This window comes from Rhinatrema bivittatum, chromosome 1 (assembly GCF_901001135.1).
Source record: "Rhinatrema bivittatum chromosome 1, aRhiBiv1.1, whole genome shotgun sequence".
Lineage (NCBI taxonomy): Eukaryota > Metazoa > Chordata > Amphibia > Gymnophiona > Rhinatrematidae > Rhinatrema > Rhinatrema bivittatum.
Window position 1 is genome coordinate 771364859 of NC_042615.1, and position 14507 is coordinate 771379365.

General features: G+C 40.9%; 1 protein-coding gene across 1 annotated transcript in view; it reads right to left on the minus strand.

Moving 5' to 3' along the window:
• Positions 1-1558: 1558 nt before the first annotated feature.
• The window catches only part of RAB27B (RAB27B, member RAS oncogene family), a 142473-nt gene continuing 129524 nt past the window's right edge, over positions 1559-14507 (minus strand). The window contains exon 6 of the mRNA XM_029579826.1: positions 1559-8805. Within this exon, the coding sequence (XP_029435686.1) occupies positions 8616-8805 (190 nt within the window). The 3' untranslated portion in view covers positions 1559-8615. The remainder of the gene's footprint in view (positions 8806-14507) is intronic.

Genomic DNA, 14507 nt, shown 5'->3' on the forward strand with positions numbered 1-14507 from the left:
TTAAAGGATACGCGCGGCTACACGCTTATCTATTAAAAGCCGGCGTACTCTTGTTTGCACCTGGTGTGCGAACAAAAGTACGCACAGGCGTACTTTATTAATATCTACCCCAGTGGCACTAAGTCACTAGATCCTTGTTTTTAAACAAAAATGGATTTCCGGTTCTCAACACATGCAACTTTCCATCATTTTTTAAAATTTTACTATTTTGCACTCAAAGGATTTTCTTTGAGCAGCCATTGTTTTTGTGTGATATACTCATAACATTCCTATGAAAGCTGAAGTGCTATTGCCAGGTGCCCCTACTTAGCCACATAAATTAGAATTCATCCAGATACGTTGCAGCAAAGTGCTTGATTTACTAAGCATTTTTCCCATAGACGGAGAATGGGGAAAAAGCCTTAGTAAATGAGACCCTTAGGGGGTCATTTTCTAAGGCTTATCGCGTGCGATAGCTTGCTAGAGGTGGAGTTGGGACGGACTCAGTGATGTCTTCACTGGCGGCGATAAGGTAAGAAACGTTATCGTTGCCAGTGGCGCTATTGGGTGCGAAAGCCGGCAGCTGGTAGAATGGAGAATCCAAGCCTTAGTTAGCAAGTTAATTAAACTTGCTGCTACTTAGCCAGTTAAATCTATACTTATCTAGATAAGTGGCATAGAGGTACTATTATCCATGTATTTTTATTTCCAACCTGAAAAACATATATGTGAAGATTTTAACCTTAAGAACATAAGAACATAAGAAAATGCCATACTGGGTCAGACCAAGGGTCCATCAAGCCCAGCATCCTGTTTCCAACAGTGGCCAATCCAGGCCATAAGAACCTGGCAAGTACCCAAAAACTAAGTCTATTCCATGTAACCATTGCTAATGGCAGTGGCTATTCTCTAAGGGGCGGATTTTAAAAGGAGCGCGAATAGCCTACTTTTGTTTGTGCTCCAGGTGCAAACAAAAGTAAGCTGGATTTTAGTAGATACGCGCGGAGCCGCGCGTATCTGCTAAAAACCTGGATCGGCGCGCGCAAGGCTATGGATTTTGTATAGCCGGCGCGCGCCAAGCCGCGCAGCCTACTCCCGTTCCCTCCAAGGCCGCTCCGAAATCGGAGCGGCCTCGGAGGGAATCCTCTAACGCCCTCCCCTCACCTTCCCCTCCCTTCCTCTACCTAACCCACCCGCCCGGCCCTGTCTACACCCCCCCCTTACCTTTGTTGGGGGATTTACGCAAATCCCCGCGCGCCAGCGGGCCTCCTGCGCGCCGGGCCGCAACCTGGGGGCGGGTACGGAGGGCGCGGCCACGCCCCCGGACCGCCCCGGGCCGTAGCCACGCCCCCGTACCCGCCCCCAAAACGCTGCCGACACGCCCCGAAAACGCCGCGACGACCGGGATCGCCCCCCGACACACCCCCCTCCGTGAACCCCGGGACTTACGCGAGTCCCGGGGCTCTGCGCGCGCCGGTAGGCCTATGTAAAATAGGCTTCCCGGCGCGCAGGGCCCTGCTCGCCTAAATCCGCCCGGTTTTGGGCGGATTTAGGCGAGCAGGGCTCTTAAAATCCGCCCCTAAGTGAACTCAATAGCAGGTAATGGACTTCTCCTCCAAGAACTTATCCAACCTTGTAATTTTACATGTATTTACCCCCTGTAAGTCAAGTTTTGTGTGTGTAAGTAGGGAGCTTTTCTAACATGCGTGTGGCAATGAAGTTACCAGTGTTACCAATTAGTCTACCAGCTCGACCAACTCCATCTGCAGGTCATCGAGACCTTTCTGGATCTTCAGCCTCCATTCTCCCCATTTCACCCGGAACCCAGTGTTTCCTTTTTAAGACTTTTACGATCAGATAAAGAGCAAGTGTAAATCTATGTGAGTAAGCTGCCAAATCTCTTATACAATAGCAACTTACATGCAGCAATGTTGGCTCCACCCGGGTATACCCCTGGACTGTCCCTTTATTTTCAAGTGTAGATTTATTTATTTATATTTTTTTTATATTCCGCTTTTCGCACTTTTTCAGCACTTCAAAGCAGATTACATTCAAGTACTGTAGTATTTCCCTATCACCAGAGGGCTTACAATCTGTTCGTACCTGAGGCAATGGAGAGTAAAGCATGTATATTGTAGGTTTCTAAAGTAGCATATACACGAGTATATACTATTTGCGCATCTATTTGCTGATTTTTACGCACACAAACTTATGAAAATTTGCCTTAAGGAAGCCGTATAGAGGGTGAAATTTTTTTTAAGATCTGGAGGTAATCAAATCTGATGATGTTACAATGGCCATTCAAGTGGAGAAGGTGACAACAAAAATCAAAAAGATGCTTTGGTGCATAGGGAGAGGAATGGTCAGGAGAATAAAGGAGATGATAGTGCCCCATTTAAAACCTTGGTGAGATCTCATTTGGAATAATGTATACAAGTCTGGCGAACTCACCTTCAAAAAGATATAAATTGGATGGAGTCAGTCCAAATGGTTAGGTTTAAGAATCTAAACATGCACCTAGAGGAAAGGCAAGATAAGGGAGATATGATGGAGGTAATTAAATATCTCCAAGGTTTTCATGCACAGGAGGTGAGCCTCTTTTGGAGAGGAGGCACTAGAATGAGGGATCATCGGATGAGTGTGAAAAGGGGGTAATCTAAATAAATATTTTATTTACAGGGTGAGTAGTGGATGCATGGAACAACTTCCCCATGGAGGTGGTGGAGACTATACAAGTATCTGAATTCAAGAAAGCATGGGATATGCACAGGAGATCTTGGTGGGGGTGATAGTATTTGTAGAGCAGAATAGATGGTGTGGCTGGGCAGACTAGATAGGATGTATTATCTTTTTCTCTTTCCACATTTCTCCTTTGCTCTTTTATTAACATATCAGCGAACTCCCATTATCTAGAAAAATCCATTATTCAGAATGGTTGGTACCCACTTTCTTTAAAAATTGTCCTCTTAACAACTGAAATAATGTAAAACAAAAAAGCAACAAAAAAGTGTGTAAATAAGTGTTAAACAATATTTCTGGAACCTTTTATGGCACCAGAGAATATGATGCATTGGGGGGAGGTGGCAACTTTCAGTGGTACAGAGCATCAATTTAAGGGATAAATTAATTTGAAAATATCCTTGCTTAATGTAAAGGTGCCCAAAATTACTTAGAAACTGCAGCCAAAGGCTTAATTTAGGTTTGAGAGAAATCTGATTTTGACCCACTGATGTGCACTTAGCAACTTATTTGCTGCAAAACACCTGCTCCTTTTTTAATAGGTTAGAAAAAGAACACTTTTGGTGTGAAAAGTATACCACCCATGTGCTACGCTCCGTATGCCTTAGAGGCAGCACTCAATTTGTAAGAGTATTCTTCTGTTCCTTTTTGTTTAAACAAAAGGCTGTATTTGAGCAATTCTTTAATTATGACAAGGCTTCTCCACTATTAGCTTATTATAGCATGCACGGTTTAAAAGGAAGCTCTGTTTGTATATAGAGTTTAGAAACTGAAAATTCTATTGGCATTAAAGAGGTGCAAATGAAGAGAATTATTGGTTCCAAAGGACCTAAAACTATAGTCAATCTGGTATCATTCACTGACTATTGAAATGCTACAGGCTGATTTCCTAAAACATTGAGAAGAATTTCAAACTGAAACCATGCAATATTTGATCCACAGGGTTCATAGATGGTCACATTCACTATGGCTTGTTCCCAATTCTATGTCTAAGGGACGTAAGTTTTAGTGAATCAAACCCATGGAGATCTGTAGTGGAAGATCAAATCAACAGATTTAGAAAATCCTTGGTTAAAGATGCATAAAATGTGGTGACTATATGAAGCTGGGGAAAAGTTTTGAGAAGCATGGTTAAAATGTTTGGAAGCAAAGATAAATATTTAGTTAATTAAACTTGATTAATCACCTTTCTTTCATAAATAAATAAAAGCGATGTACAATAAATATTCAGTAGGAAAAAAAAAAACCTCACTGCTTGACTTGGCAGTTTCGTAAGGCTAAGGGCAATGAATTCATTTTTTTCAGCTTTAATATGATTGCAAATTTCTGAATTATGGATGCCATACCACAAATTGATAAATTCAAAAGTAGCTTTTCCATGCCGACAACACACTTATGTGAAACTGGCATTATGCTGAGCTGAGCAGAAGTAGGTTGATTTCATGCAAATATTAAGTAGATCAAGCTTTTTGCATATTGAGTAACAAAACGCTAAATTTTGAAAAGTAAAATAAAATGTTGAGTCAATGAAACACTGAATTGACTAATTTGAAAAAAAAAAAATAAAAGCATTTGAGCAAAGAAAGAAAGTAAAGCAGGATAGGTGGACAATGAAGAGTTTAGTTTAGGGTATGCAGAGATTGCGGCTCTGTTCCCAGGACTCTGGCTGTATCAAATGTTGCATTATGTTCAATGACTATTAGCTAATTTCCAGTTCAACATTCAAAGCAAGAGTGTCTCTTTCAAACAGCTGTTCCCCGGGAAACAAGAGAAAGGAGAAAACAAAAGGAACCTGGAGAACTGGAAGGAGGACTCAACTAGCGAGCACTCAGAATAATGGGGGACATGAATAGGCCCTTACTCTAGCCTAGCATAGTTATAATAAGCACCAGGGCGAAGATGCCCAACAAGAGAAAGGAGCTACTCCCATGAAAGAAGAATAAGTGAAAAGGTTTACTACAAGCAAAATGGAAGAATACTCTGACCATTATAGTGCTCGGCTCAAATTTCTGATATGTACTACAATACGTTCTGACCATGTACTTTTATACCTTGCTTTTAGATCAGGGTTGATGAAGAAACACTATTTATTCTAAAGTAACGTATGTGGTAATGCCTTAAGATGTGCATTGCATATACATTCCTGATTTCGATGGCCTAAGTGATGGTTATGGACCTGGAATTGTACCATGCATGGACATGGAAAGGACTTCATTTCCGTTTCAGCACAGAATGACGTGTGTCGTATGCCAGTTGTGCCAGCAGCAGTATTAAACAGACTGTTTTCAAAACAGCATTGCTGGAGACGACGGAATGCAACAAGCCTTCTGAAAACAAAGTCTAATGAAATAAGTCATAGAAAGCAGTATATGGAAGGGTCGATCAAACAGTTCTCACATATCCAACATAATGGTGACAACAGCAATAAAACTTACATTTAAAAATGTAACTTTGCAACTTCAGTATAATTTTCTTCAATTTTTAACACAGAGTGACCTACTGGTGGAGAGTCTGATCATTGAATGACAGCCATTCATCTTTCTCACAAACGCTGGGTCCTCAAGGCTTTGGTTATGTGTTCAGATGAAGGAGTCATTTAAAAAGAAGAAGCAAATATGCTTGGACAAAGTTAAAACTTCAGATTCATTCTGTCATGAATCTGCGTTTCTTAAAGATCTCTTTTAGGAAAATAGGCAATCCTGGATTGCTGATTTACTTTTTCCATATAAGAAGAATCAACAAACCTTAAAATTCAAAGCAAATGTAAATGTAGGATTGCATTGTCAAAGAGTTTTTCTACTTGCATACAACAGTATAAACGCAAGTAGCACTATAAAACACGCTAAAAAATATTAGGGGCCATGTCACTGAATATTACATTTGCAAGCTAAACCACCACTTAATGGACTATGCACTAAATTATAACAGGTATGCATTAAAAAATTATCGCAATAGTGTGAGCATGCAATTAGTGTGCACACTAATCCAAAACTGTATCTTCTATGAGCTAAATAGTTTGTACGTGCTAATCTGAGCTGGCATGGCCTTTTCCTTGTATAGAAGTATGCCTGGCCTATGTAGCTGATTGACCGACAAAACAGGAGGGTAGGCTATCTAAGAAAGCCATAAGGGTAACAGATTGGATTAGAAGCCAAAAGGTAGTCCAATTTTGAGCTTTATTTGAATGGAGACGCGATCTTATAAATGTGCCCACATATATATATAATCCAATCTGTTACCCTATGCAGCTGATTGTCAGTGCTGAGGGCAGAAATAGGAGAGCATATGGACTCCAGTAGATGAGATGGAAGAACAGAAGAAACTTCCAAGAAGTAGAAAAATCAGGCAAAAAGCAAGGACTGTCATCAGAAGGTGCCATTAAGCCAGGCAGGAAAATCCACCAGCCCCCCAATTAGAAGAATCTTGGCATCTGACCATCCCCTTCTACATTCCATCCTATATTGTTGGGGCAGCAATGGCATGACAACTAGGTATGTTGAAGCCTCAGAATACCTGCCATTATTTTTAGACAGAATAATAAAAGAAATTACAGCAAAAGCCATTGCCTTTGGGCAGTAAAACAATTTCAGGTGACCGACACTGCCATCATGTATGTGTCCCATCTCGCAAAGCTACTTCCCTCCTTTCACAATGTCCACTTTATCTACACAATGCAGGAGAGGTCATCTCAGACAGCCATGGACCAGAGGTGGCTGGAGAGGAATGACAAATCTTGGAAGGCTAAAAGCTGCCTCGTGAGCATCCCAATTAATTACCCCCTCAATGGCATCTGTGAAGAACTTATACCTCACCTGATACGGCCTTGTCCTATTGCGAAACCTATCTTGCAGGCTGTGGTCCGAGAAAGGACACATGGACAAAGGACACATGCAATGAAACACTTGTGCCTGACAGGGCAATGGAGAAGAACTTATGGAATTAACTTTTATTGCACATTGCTTTTCACATTGATGGGGGCAATTGCTAAACCTCACAAGGGGCTTGCAGTACCCGTGGGACTGCATAGGGGTTTCCCTTTGAAAATGCAGGGCCACAGGCATAGGGTCTGAACTCCAGTGCGTACATTTCTATCTGCTTTGAAGCAGGTACCAATATATTTGCTGAAAGTATGTGCAGGGCCGTTTATACGGGCAAAATGCCTTTGACCCGTGTTAAACCGGGCTACCTGAACGTTGCCCTCCCTCAATGTGGGTAAAAGTTTATATCGTGTTCCACAACAGGTGCCCTTTTAGAAGCAATCAGAGGCGGTATTCCTGGGGTGCATATAAGAGGGGGGAAGGAAAGGCGCTCACGTACATGGAATTTTCAAATCTTCCCACACTTTGCCTTCCCACCATAAACCTAACTGTAGAAAAAGCAGGGGCAAGTGCACACAAAGCCTGCAGGCAACATCATGTACATTAAGTCTTTGTCCCAATGCAGAGAGTTTAAAAATTGCTCCCTCAGAATTGAACAATAATGTTAGGAAAACGTTGCCCTCTGTGGTCCTTTTGCTTTGCATAAATAAATGCAGAATTATTTTTGAAGTGGTGAAGTGTGTGTTGGTATCCTTCCTGTTTCCTTCCCTCACCGTTGCTCTTCCCCTGCCCTACACTCCACATCTCCTGCTGCAGCAGTCTCACCATCTCCATCTGCAATCCTCGAGGAACCCTGTTAGCTATGGAGTTAACATCAGGTCCAAAGCAGGTGCTAAAACATCAGGCATTTCCAAGCTTGCACTAAAAAGCACATGGAAGAGCATTCGAGTTCATTTAGTGTCCATCCACAAAAGCATCATTTGTACATGATGTGCCTTTATGTAGGTACCTGCTAATTTTAATGTGTATATGCCAATGCCTTTTTAGTCTAGTTTACATTAATAGCTTAGCATGCATGCTAGAGACCACTCTTTTTAGCATGTGCTAAATGATCTTAGCATGCATGCAAAGGTTTAGTGCATAGGTCCCTAAATGATTATTGAGTCCACAAGGAACTATCTTTGCCACAGAAATGACAGAGCCATAAACCTTATGTTGAGGCAGTAAATTTGAGTGACTCAATCAATCTGGATTACCTTTATTCTCCAGCTCTGCCCTAGATTTTAGTTCTCTCTGAGCTGTGTGCATAAATACTGTATATAATACACTCCCATCTGAGACCACACACATTTTGGCACCTATTTTTTTTTTTTTTTTTACATAAACTATGGTCCTTGGGTAAGAAATATAGACCATACTTATGTGAACTCAGAAAAAAAAGGGCTGAGGATAGTTCCCTGATTTTCACCAAAAGACAGACATCATCTGCTACTTAACCTACATAGCATTTCAGTCGTTCATTCAGAATGTCATCACAGCATTATTTTCTATATACATGAATTAAGATAATTTCTTTAAAAACAAAAGAAAAAGGAGCAGCATGGAAAATTCTTTGCTTGTATAATATGCACATTAGTTGGTACTCTGTCTCCTAATGCAATACACATAAAACTATAAACTTGAGAAATTACAAGTGAAAAATGACCAAAAGCTACAAAATTCTCTTGCTCGTTTTTGATTCAATTATATCTAAATATTCCGCAATACACACACAGATTTTTTTTTTTTTTTGCTGTGCTGCATTAGTTTGACAGTACCTAAGACATCTGGGATTATTTTTTTAATACAGTGGTATTGTTTTTTTTCCCTCAATATGGTCACGATTGGAGGACTCCGTTAACAGCACAGAGAAAAAGACCCCTTGAGGTAATGGAATTTATCCTTTCATTCATAATCAATTCTATTAAAACCAGTATTTTAGAGCTCTGGTTGACCCAGCATGGCTGATACATTTGAATTTAGTCAATGGCCAACCATTTTCTGCTGATTTTTACAGATTCTCACAGTTTAAGGTGATGTCTAGCAGGCACACTTCTTTTCTTCTGGTTTCACTGGATCTAGTTTCCCAGACGCTGTTCCATTAATTGCCTCAGAGGCTTGTGTTTTGTCTACACACTGTTCCATGCGTTTCATTATTAGGTCCAGGAGCACATCCACAGTCTTTTCCACATTTTGTCCAGTAGCTGCGCTTGTTTCGAAGTAGGGTATGCTAACATTAAAGGATAAAGATGCTCGTTAAAGGTTGGGTTGGTTGAGTTTGCCATATGGTTATATTTCTGGATTCAGCTGTAATGAACACATGCACTGACTACCACCAAGATTATGCTTGAACATTAAGGAGCCGATGCAATATCATTTGCAAAAAACATGCATCCGACCTGGATGCACGTTTTTTTGAACTTGCGTATATCCCCTCTCTTGGGTGCTCATTCTAATGAGCTGGTGCATTAAAAAGGGACGCACAATGGATAATTTGCACGTCTCTAGCATGTCCATGACATCAAGCGCCCAGAGGAAATGGCTGTGTGCAGGCAAGGAAAATGGACACTCAATTTTCTGAGCATCCATTATCCTAACCTGTGTACAGCCACGGTTGAGCTTCCTTTTCCCTAACCTGGCTGCTGTCAAGATTTTTTTTGTTTTTTTTTTGTTGCAGCTTCCTGTAGTTACTCCTGCTTTGAATTGCAACAATATTAAGTAGGAGGAACCACAAAAAAATCTGTATTTTTTGCTCTTCTGAGCATGGCTTGGGATGACTCAAAACTTAATACCAACTCGGGGCTGGTGATCATTTTTGAGCGTTAAAATGTGCGCATCAGGCACACTTTTTTTTTTTTTTTTTTTAGATCAGGGGTACTAGCTAATAGCCTCTTCAACATGCATTTACATGCGATGACCACTATCAGTTTCGCAGGGGGGTTGGACATGTGTTTTGGACATGCTAATCCCATTATAGCATAAGGGGTTGTGGATACATGTCCAAAATGCACGTCCAACCATGGGTTTAACAGTACGCTCGGCTGAGCACACAATATTGCATCGGCCCCTGAGAGTAATTTTCAAAAGGAACATTTGTGGGTAAAGTAGTGCTTTACTGACAGAAATGGATCTTTAGAAAATTGCAAAACCGATACAGCATAAAATTACACACATACACACTGCATGCATATAAAGTGTACAGGGGAGAGGCAGTCAGGAAGTGCATTCTGGGTGGGGTTGGGACTTACACACACACATTGATTTTTAAAAGTATTGTCATAAATTCCCTTGGTAAAATTACCTGAAGGTGGAGGTGTAGGTATAGGTGTGTAGGGGTGTGTGTGTGTAGGTCTGTGCATAGGTAAAGTGGACTTAAAAGCATAAGCCCACTTTGAAAATTGGTGGAACGTATGTGCCTTCTTGTCTTCTAATTTATAAGCCATGTTGCAAAATTAACCTCTAAATTAGAATAAAGCTTTTTTCCATACATAACATAGAAGACGATGGCAGAAGAGAAGAAATTGACTCATCCAGTCTGATTGCCCCCATCTACTTTGCTCTAGCTATCTGCTCTAGTTATCAAATGGACTGCCTGCAGGATGTCACTAGTATTGCTTTTTGGGGCTTCCCTCTCTGGTTCTTGTGAAGGCTCTAGATTTGCTGAACACTCTGCCATGTTTTTTGGCAAATGGAGATCTCAAGATTTGAATCTTCAACCTTGTTCTTCTAACCACTGAGTTAAAGCAGCAGTTCCCCTAGTTATGCTAGTAGGAAAACCCTATCTACTTCAGCTAAGTTGCTAATATCTATCTCTTTATTACTTCATCCTTTCACAGTTCTCTACAATTCTGGGTAGATGAGAAAAACAAGTTCCCATACCTAAAGCCATACCCAGTCTCCCAACTACCCTCTCTCCCAAATCTTTCACCCAATCAACAAATCTTTCAATCCTATTCTTACCACTGTTCTTTGAAGCCTATAAAATACACAACCCGATATTAAAAGGTTTGTTGGGGAAACTACTGAATTTTTCTATTACTTAAGAGTATTAACAGTATATTATTTTGATATGGCATTTTTACAGGCCCTTTTAAATCTTAATGTCCAGAATATCAAAGTTGTAAGGATTCTAGCGAGAGGTCTGGACTTTACCTGAACAAAAATGGGCATCGAGGTTAGAAAAAGCATAGTGGTGTGGGATCTCTTCATCAACTAGAGCTGTGCACCCAAAGTACACTTAAGATATCTCCTGACTCTTCACATGAAACAAGGAAATCAAAAAATATCAAAGAAAGAAATTAAATCGGTTTTGCTCAATATTCTTTTTCACAGGAAAAATGCTAAAACCTAAAAGCCATGATATGAAGCTCCAGGAAATAAGACTCAGGAGCAACAACTGAAAATACTTCTTCATGGAAAGGGTATTAGATGTAAGGAAAGGACTTCCAGTTGAAATGGTAGAAACTAAAACAGTAACAAAGTTTTTAAAAAAGGCATGAAATCCTTAATGGCAAGGAGGTAAGGGGAGAGCAAGAGATTGATTGGGGTCTATGACAGGGCACCAGGGGTAGGAAAATGACAGACTTATCTGCTGTCATATTAAATGACAGAGGTAGGAATGTGATTGGGAAGTTGCAATTTTGCAAACAAACCACTCTCTACTTCCTTGAGTAAAGGCAAGGGGAGAGGCGACAAAGACAAAACAAAAGGGCAGACGACGGAAACACAACCTAGTGGGGTAGCAGGGCTGGCATCAGTGGGCTGTAAGTTCCCAGAAATAAAATGAGCCAGTGCTGGCAGATGTTGGCCACATACTGTCCAGTATGTGAGGAGCTAGGAGACCGGATATTAGAGCACCAGCCTTGCTAGTTTTGGTAGCCATTTAGATGATCACAAAACTTAGTGGTAAGACATAGGGAGAGAGGGGAATGGCACTGAGTGTGGGACTATGTATGGGATCTTATATGCTCATCTAACTAGAATGATAGAGAAGCACTGGGCTAGCCTGCATGGACTGGTGGTTACAACTCTAAACAGCACTGTATGACTGCATCAGGCTTCCAAGACGGCACTGGGCTAATCTACATGGAGAAGAGTTTCAACTTTTAACAGCAGTGATATGGCTGTATGGGTACCCAGGAAGGCTAGTGCAATCTACCCAGAGTGCCCATGGTTAAAAAAATATCAACAATACAAAGGGTACTATTCTCAAAATTTTCCCTACACTAATACATAAATATACTCACAGAGAAAATGCTGTCTTCAATGTTCTTTATATAAATATTTATTTATGAAATACATAAATACACAACTAACTATCCTAATCATACCATACATTCATACCAGTTAAAAATAGAAAAAAAGGTTGACTAGCTTACCAATAGAGAAGTTTTATCTAGCAAGTCTTATATATATTTATATTGATTTTTTCTTCTATATTTTTGGGTCTTAGTTTTGAGTATGGTTAAAAAATAAGCATAAATGTACATGGGGAGATCAGATGTTCTTAGATAACTGCTTCAATAAGGCACCTATTTACAAATATGTGTTAAATTGCATTAAATTCCAAATTTGGAAGTAATGCATGCTAAAAAATGAAGTCAGTATTCAAAACTGGCCATTTAAGTAACTTGGCCAGATATAACTTATCAGGCTAAGTTACACGGTATATACTGTGGCACGGTTATGTCGCTGAATATATGTAAAAGAACACACTTACCAATTTTATATGTACGATATTATCACTATATCTTCTGGTTTGTTCTTGTTCTCATTTTACTAAATTTCAGGCCGATATAGTAAAGTGCCCCCAGGCTAGCATGCCGTTTTATGCGATTTGGACACACATTTTCGACACGCGTACTCTACCCCTTATACAGTAAGGGGTTTAGTGCATCCAAAACGTGTGTTCAACCCTCCCGGAAACTAATAGCGCTCATCACATGCAAATGCATGTTGATGAGGCTATTAGCTATTCGCCCGGGATACTGAAAAAAAAAAATGCGCAGCCGATTCACACAATTTATGCTTAAAAATTAGCGCCTGCTCAAGGGCAGGTGTTAATTTCTGAGCAACCGGAAAAAGTGTACAGAAAAGCAGAAAACACTTCTTTTCTGTTCGCCCTCCGACTTAATTTCCTAGCGATATTAAGTCGGTGGAACCAAAAAGGTAAAAAAAAAAAATTGCGCCAGCGGGTCAAGGTTAGGATAACGGACGCTCTATTTTACCAGTATCCATTTTCCTAACCCATTGCTGTCAGAGGGTTTGGAAAACAGAAGCTCGTAAAACTGAGCATCTGTTTTCGAAACTCGCTGACAGCCACCTCTCCTGGGCCAAGGAGGCGATAGAGGCGTGTAATTGCCCCTAGCGTCTCTTTTTAGTGCAACACCTCATTTGCATTATGTACCGCGCGCCCAGGAGAGGGGCCTGTGCGTGCGTTCAAAAAGAAGGGTGCTGAAGCGGACGAGCTTTTTTTTTTTTTTAGCATGTTTGGTACGACCAGTTCAGAAATCTATGAGGTCTTTTTGGAAAAGGTTTATCCCAATATGCATATGTTGGAATAAACTGTTTTTAAACTTAGTGAGGCCACTGTGTGGCTTGTCAAGTTAGCCCGATAACTTAGCCTATATACTAAGCGGTGCAGCTGCGCCGCTGTTTATATCGGCTATCTTACAGTTGGCCAGATGAGTTAAGCCAGCTAACTTTAGGACAGCCCTATGAGCCACCCAGGCTTATCCAGATACGTTTTCTGATTAACTTCAGTATTCAGATAAGTCAACTCCTTCCCAGAACACCCTGGCTCCGCCCACCAGATAACTAGTTGTACGCCTAAGTGGTGGCTGTTAAGTGGGGGACAGATATTCAACCGCCACTACTTAGCCAGATAAGCCCTATCTTATCCGACTAAGAAGCGCTGAATATGGGCCTCAGTGTTTCTAGCAATTTTCTGATGCATGTAATCAACTTATGACTAGGGAGTCATAAATGGCTTTTTAGGGCACACAGAGTGGCTCTATTACTGCACAGAATATTCAGATGGAGAACATATCTGATATATGAGAAACTTATTTTCAAACCTTTTCAGGAGAGTAAACAACTGTTCACTCAGATAAAAAAAAGCACCAGAAAAAATGGTCACACTCTCTCCCCAATTGCAGGTGAAAGTATCTGCTTGGTTTACAGCACGGGCCTTTTCACCAACACCCAAAAAAGGGCTGGGAGGAGATGGGGGTTAGATTAGGAAACCCAAAGTATGTGGAGGGCTTCCATTCTGAGAGCCCCATGCAATACTTCCCCAGGTACATTTACATCTGCTTCAAAGTATCCACCATATTCTGCTGGCTAGATTTCCCACGGCAACTCTTACTACTAAACATCTGTATAGTGCTACTAGGCGTATGCAGCGCTATACCGAAGAGACAACCCTCTCTCTGTGGAGCTTAATATCTTGGTCACTCACAAAAAACAAGACAAATGCATTTTCTAGTAATGAATTATCACAGTACACCTGTCTGAAGGATTACCCTAGCTAAGGCCTCATACAAAGGTAAAAGGCTTTCCAGGCTCTCAAGCATACAATGACCTTCTCATTTCCTCTGCTTATGGACTAAATCAAGTTCCCCTCTCAGAGTTGAGGCAGTTGCTTCCCATTTGGAGAGTGTTTGGGTGAACTACAGGTGAGTCAGAAATCATCTCTCATGCTGGACAGGATGTTCTGACTAAGGCACAGTAGGAAGTCATGGGAGGGCCTTGCTTGTCAAGGCAAGCTTGGTCCAGCACTGCACTCCAAGGGGCCAGCACTGGGTTCAGCCATGGGATAGGTAGAATGAGGATGTTTTCACATTCCTCCTAGATTTCCTTGTAAGTGTTAGGAAGGAATTTGGAATTTCCTTCGTACTGACTAAACAAGGATAGTAGAAAGAATCAACGTAA